Source organism: Cicer arietinum, chromosome 6 (assembly GCF_000331145.2).
Source record: "Cicer arietinum cultivar CDC Frontier isolate Library 1 chromosome 6, Cicar.CDCFrontier_v2.0, whole genome shotgun sequence".
In the NCBI taxonomy this organism is placed as follows: Eukaryota; Viridiplantae; Streptophyta; class Magnoliopsida; order Fabales; family Fabaceae; genus Cicer; species Cicer arietinum.
The window spans coordinates 25,026,340-25,033,071 of record NC_021165.2 but is presented as its reverse complement, the minus strand read 5'-3'; the positions used below and the strand labels follow the sequence as shown (position 1 = coordinate 25,033,071).

The 6,732-nt window shown below is 31.0% G+C and overlaps 1 protein-coding gene across 2 annotated transcripts; it reads left to right on the top strand.

Moving 5' to 3' along the window:
- Positions 1 to 324: 324 nt before the first annotated feature.
- Positions 325 to 6,399, top strand: LOC101497983 (uncharacterized). Of its 2 annotated transcripts, none has more exons than XM_004506899.4 (11): positions 325 to 708; positions 1,976 to 2,051; positions 2,153 to 2,238; positions 2,685 to 2,778; positions 2,868 to 2,944; positions 3,490 to 3,617; positions 3,898 to 3,969; positions 4,627 to 4,697; positions 5,177 to 5,252; positions 5,728 to 5,871; positions 6,216 to 6,399. In XM_004506899.4, the coding sequence occupies exons 1-11, from the start codon at positions 427 to 429 to the stop codon at positions 6,253 to 6,255; spliced, it is 1,146 nt and encodes a 381-aa protein (XP_004506956.1). In that variant the 5' UTR covers positions 325 to 426; the 3' UTR covers positions 6,256 to 6,399. The 2 variants fall into 2 exon arrangements, with proteins under 2 accessions (XP_004506956.1, XP_073226431.1); XM_073370330.1 differs by having other exon boundaries at positions 326 to 708; positions 5,177 to 5,212; positions 6,216 to 6,364.
- Positions 6,400 to 6,732: the final 333 nt, after the last annotated feature.

The window sequence follows — 6,732 nt, the reverse complement described above, 5'->3', positions numbered from 1 at the left end:
TTATCATTCATTTTGATTTTTAAATTTATCTTAAGTTAGTTTATTTAATTCTCAAATGTATTTTTCATTTGTCAATTTAATCCATCAAATTACTAAAAAAAAAAATATTAAAAAAGTATTTACAATTTTGATACATCTAAAACACCATTTACTAAAAAAAAGAAAAAGAATTATTAACATGATATAGAATTATGGAGCAGATTGAGTCATAGTTTTTAGTTAAATTTAAAAAAATAAAAAGATGATAGAGACAAGATATTCTCATATATCGCATGTCTTAGGTGGAAATATAAGAGGAGCACATTAAAGTAAACACATCAACCACAACTTATGAAACAAAAATGAAACAAAAAGGAAAAAAAGTGTCTAGTTTTGATCCTTAATGTTTTATTTCACTTGAACCGTTGAAGCTTTTCTTTTGCAACAATGGTGTTTTCTGCTATATTTTCTCCCACTTTAAACCTTGCCATTTCTTCAACTACACACTGTTGTAGAAGAAAACAATCAAGCACAAGTTCAAAGAGAGGATTGAGTAATATGAGAGTAAGAGCTAGTTCCACTGAGAAAGGTGAATCAAAAGACAAAGTTGAAGATGACAAATCATCATTCAACCCTTTTGGATTTGTTACTGATAACCCATCAAGCCGCAGTGCAATTCAGTTGCCTGAAAGCCCTGCTGAAGATGGCAACGTTGGACAAATGATATATGTAATCTTTTGTTTATGTTTCCTCATTCTTATATTTCAATGTTTTTTGTTTTGAGAGTCTCATGTTAGATGAGATATGATCTGAAAATGTGTTTATAGGTAGGAGACAACCCTCATGTTACTAATCTGTTTTGTAGTGTTGAGTTAGGTCCAACTCAAATTCTAATACCTTCTTTGAGAGTAAAGTGTCATTTTGATCTCTAAATGTTTGAGACTATGTCACTATAGTTCCTATATGTATTAAAATTACAAAAATATATTTGTATGTGTCGTCTATTTGAAATTTTTCACGGATCAAACTTACTAACAGAAAATACGTTTGAGGACCAAACTAACTAAAGAAAGATACATTTAAGATCAAACTGAGTAGCAAAAGACACATTTAAGGTTATATTTATAGTTTTGATATATTTAGGGATTATAGTGATACTTTCTCACACATTGAAGAACCGAAATGGCTGTTTACTCCCTTACTTGGGTTGTTCTTTTGAGTCTTGAAAGTAAGTGTTTTGGTTGTTTATGCATGATAGTCTTGCAGCTATATATGTTTTTCTTTGTTGTGTTTATAAGGATGTTTGGAAGAGCTTATTTGCACTTTTATGATGAAATAAGTACTTGTGTAAGCAGCATGGTTGTTCACATAAAATCTGGGAGTTTAAAATTTTTCTTTTGTATTTATAAAGATGATTTTTATTACAACCTCAAATGATTCATTATTTTCCCTATGAATATTGTTTGATTTTAGTTATGTTGGTGAACTTTAAGGAGAATAACAATGAGGTGCTTGAAATCTTGATTTTAGTCTTCAAACACCATTTTACGTAATCATCTAGGACTTAAGACCTAAGTAAGACTAAAAGGACCTTTTGTTTGATTAGTGATATCAAAACATATGCTATGAAAACAAAATGGGCTCTAGGGTCTAAGACGATTGTTTTAATGGCTCTAGTCTCCACAATCCTGTGCTTAAGTGTTTGAAAGAGTTTACAAAAGCTTATGACATGTCCATGATCTGTTTTGTATTAATCTTTACAAGCTCTTCTTGATAGTTGATTTTCATTAGTTGTTTTTGGCTTATGAATGTTTACCATAGTTTCTTCTTTGGTTGTAGAAACAGCTTGTACATAAACTCTTATTCCATAAACGCTTAATTAAGTTGTTCATCCAAATGCACCCTTTGATTTATATTGGATAGCAATATTAATGATGTTGTTCCTTTAATGGGAATGCAGTAGCCAGTAATAGTTTTGTGATTTTTGTATTCCTAGAGAATAGAAGACAAGGGCAAGGAATTTGGTTCATACATTAAATCTGGGAAGTTGAGATGGTTTGTGAGGGAAACTGGTACCATTTCTTTGTTGTGCAAGTACTTTAATCTCTATTTCTTCTTTTAAGATATGTTTGGAAATAAATATTCTTGTTTTTTCTTCTTCTCCTTTTTGTAGGATCAGCAAATAGCAGGCGAGGAACTATTGTTTTCCTTCACGGTGCTCCGACGCAATCGTTTAGCTACCGCATTGTTATGTCTCAGGTTATCTTGCTATCTGAAATTCCATTCTATTTCCTCCTATTTTAAACAACTGAACTTAATAATAAAGTTTCGTTTCATTTCATTCCATTCCATTCCATTTTATTATGTTCTGTTCGTTTCTGATTGAGCAACTCAAGCAATCTTTTTTTTCTTGGTAACTATGTCATTGTTGCAAAGTATGCATCGGTTTTGCCGATGACTAGTCTTTGCCAGGGAATCTGACTGACCTTTTTTAGTGAGGTCTTCCCTCTCAACTACGTTTTTTCCATTCAAAATGTTCGAACCTGAGACCTTACTTAAAGGATCTGAGTCTAGTTCCACTCAGACCAATGTAATGTCGGTACAACTATAGCAATCTAAAAAGACTTTCTTTAGTGATTATTTCAATTTTGATTTAAAATTTTTTAAATAGTTATCAATGTTTCAATTTTCTTCCTCTTAAACAGTTGGCAGATGCAGGGTTCCACTGCTTTGCACCTGACTGGATAGGATTTGGTTTCAGTGATAAGCCACAGCCAGGATATGGTTTTAACTACACAGGTGTTAGTTATTATGAATGATTCTATATCATGATTAAATTTTTCCTTCATAAACACTCATACATGTTGTTCTTTCTATATTTCCTATAGAAAAGGAGTTCCATGATGCATTGGATAAACTGCTTGAAGTGTTGAAGGTTGAATCTCCATTTTTCCTAGTTGTTCAGGTATCTAAAGAATGATGAATACAATATGTAATAGCATTTCTAATATTGAAAGTTCTGTGTGGTGAAGCATTGTAGTGCATTTAAATTTTTGGTAGGAAGTACTGACACAAACACCAGATACATATTGATACTGACACGTTGGCACCAACATTAACTTAGAAAATAAAAGTAATTGAATGTTGTTAGATCAGAAACCACGGTTCAAAAGAAAATAGATACGAAAAACGCAAACAGAAAATATACAATGTTTGATCATGGAGTTTTTTCAATTGTGACTACGTCTCTAACTGCAGAGTGACTGCAGTACCTTTCTATTATCATTCAAGCTTAGGGCTTACAACGTCCAACTTGTGTTTAAATACTATGCACCACTTATCACTAACATGAGCTATACCAACAAATGTAATCACATGTGTTAGTGTCTGACACAAACATGTTTTGGTGCTACACTTGAATAGAAATTAATACACTAGTTGCATTTATGTTTTGTGAACTTCATACCAAATGATGTGTCTAACATATTTATGGTCACACTTCTCTTTAAGGGATTTCTTGTAGGTTCATATGGACTAACTTGGGCCCTAAAGAATTCAACCAAGATATCAAAGCTAGCAATACTAAACAGTCCAATAACAGTTTCATCTCTCATTCCTGGACTATTTCAGCAGCTAAGGTTCGGTGCTTTTATCGTACCGATGAGTACTCTCTCTGTTCCTTTTTAAGTGCCGTTTTTTTAGATAAAGAATTCTTCATTTTTAATTGTCGTTTTCAAAGTTCAATTTGATGGATGATGTATCACCAATAGGAGTGTGATAATTTAAGTTAATAACTCATATTTCAAAAAAAATTAATTTAGTGCTTCTTTTGTGACTCTTAATATATGTTAGTTATTTGGCTTTGATTCTTGTAGTACTATATTAAATTATTTGATGTCTTTTTCTTTTTATTTGTAGAATTCCTCTATATGGTGAATTTCAATGCCAGAATGCTATTGTTGCTGAGAGGTTTATTGAAGCAGGTAGCCCGTATGTATCCAAAAGTGCATTTGATTAAATTAGCTGGTAATTTTATTAATTGAAGTTATAATGTCATTTTCACTGCACTAAAAAATTCATCTATATATTTTCAATTAGATTGAAGTAAACACTTAATAAGTTAACAATTTTATATCTCTATTTTTCTTCAAACTTCAATTTGATTAGGCTCTTTTTGGATTAAGCATTTATAGTAAAAATGCTTATCAAATAAGTGCTTATATATAAACTATTAATATAACAAAAGATAAAATGAAATCAGACTACTTTATATATATGCTATAAGTTGTTTTCATAAGTTATCCTAAAGAACTTATGGAAATAAGTTGAAAAGAGCTTATGGATATGTAATAAGTTGCTCCCCCAAATAGTCTCACAAGTGTTTACGTCGGTAGATAAGTTCAAATAAGATAATTCAAATAGTCTACTAACTCAATTGGTAATGGGAGTGAATGAACCGCTGACTTAACCCTTAGGTCCCAGATTCGAAAAAATAAGAAGTTTTTATCACTGCTAGCAGTGATAAAAAGTTGCTTTTACATTAAGTTGAAAAATTTATACTTAAGTTTTATATCAAACTTGCTTTTTGAGTAAAAACATTCACACATATTGTTAGGGGATTTCTCTTAATGATGCATTATTTTGCAGTTATGTTCTGAAAAATGAAAAGGCTGATGTTTACCGGCTACCTTATTTGGCAAGCAGTGGACCTGGATTTGGTTAGTAACATAATTTTGACACCTTGAATTTTCTGAATGTATTTGTTTTCAAAATATAATCAAGTTGTTTATTAAACCTATATATATATACTCTCTCTATCTCTCTGGAATGAAATATAAGCAAAAATAGTAGTTGAAAAGTTAGTTTATCGTGACTATATTTTTAACCGGTTACATCAGTTTTTCATCTACCATTTTTCTTATATTTCATTCCAAAGGGAGTATATTTTTAATGCTATAAGGAGGTATAGAGAAAACGTTAGTTGGTGCTAGTTCACATTTATGTCAATGAAAAATTATTATTGCAGTTTTATACATTCTTTTGTATTTGTATATGTGAAGAAATATTTAATATATTCAGTTTAATTGCTAGATTATCAATAGTTTATTAATGAAAAATTTGTGTAATGAAACTAAGTAAAACTTAATTTTTCTGACTTAGAGTTAGTAATAATCAAAATTCTGATGTTGGGTTTCAGCTCTACTAGAAGCTGCAAGAAAAGCAAATTTCAAAGGTACTTTCACTGAAATATCAGAAGGATTTGCAACTAACAGGTATATTTATTTGTAACTCAAGTATCAAAATACATCCTTATTTTGGAAATTGAAAGGGCATGGATGGAAAAATCCATCGGAATTTGGGTACAGATAGATTAGACCTAACTCAACCTCAAAAGCTAGCTCAAAGAAAGAAGATAGTTTAGGTTTGTAGAATTAGGTCTAACTCAGATTAAACTCTAGAGATGAAATCAAAATCTTATAAAGAATCGTAGTACTAAAGTGAGGTCTGTAACCACAATTACGGATGCAACATAACAGATTTTGAAGTCTCAACAACAACATCGCAACTGCAATCCTGACTGCAATTGCTTGCATTTTACCATAATATAAAATTTTGCAATGTATCCACAACCACGACTGCAATTTAAAAACATGAGTGAACTTGAAGTGATCATTTACTTTACATGCGATAAACTGGTTACATGTGACGACTGCGTAGTGAGATAAGGCTTGTTTGTTGTTTTTATAGATGGGATAAACCGGTATTGCTCGCGTGGGGATTATCGGACAAGTACCTGCCACAGTATGTGGCAGAAGAATTTCAGAAAGGAAATCCTCAACACATCAAGCTTAAATTGATTGAAGGAGCTGGACATATGCCACAAGAGGACTGGTAAGAGTAACTTTAGTATATAGAGCTCAAGAAATGTTTTAAAAACCGGATCGAAACTTAAGTTTATTTGATTCCGATTGTAGCATAGTCTAATTGAACCAGGTTGAACCACAGTTGATTCAACTGGTTTTTATTTTTTGGCTTTTTATATTTTTATTTTTTTTAGTACTTTTAAATTATTTATTTAATTGTCATCCGGTTCAATCGTGGTTGAACTAACTGAACCATGACCTAGAGGTCTTACTGGTTCGATCTTCGGTCCAGTTTTTAAAATTTGGATTCAAGTGCATTGCAGAAAGTTTTATTGAATCTCTTTAAAATTTAACCTTTGTATTTTTTGACAGGCCTGAGAAAGTTGTTGATGCTTTGAGAATGTTCTTCTGATTTCAGCAACTAAAACTAACCATGTTGGCATTCTTGTGCTTATTCAATTGAAATGTCACTCCTAAGTTTTTCCTTATATTGTAAATTTAGTGTGTCTCAATTTTTTTCACTTCTCAACAAATAAAGTTATAGTTTGGTATAAAAGGGGGCATTGATTGAAAAATGATAACTAATAATATTCTATGTTCCTTTTTGAAAAATCTGAGGAAATGTATAGAAATGCTCTTGAATGATGAAATGAGAAGTGATGCTTTTGCAAATCAACCAAACAACCAAGTCTTTTAGAATCATTTATACTTAATAAGGTTGAGTCTCACTGATCTAAAAAAGTATTTATAAGTGGAATGTTTTTTTCACCTTCCTAGTTAGTTTCTTTCTTTTAAAAATAGATTTTATGGAGTTGAATTAAACACAATATGATATCAAAATCTATTTAAGATTTATTGTATCACCTACTATTTTGTCATTCAAGTCACA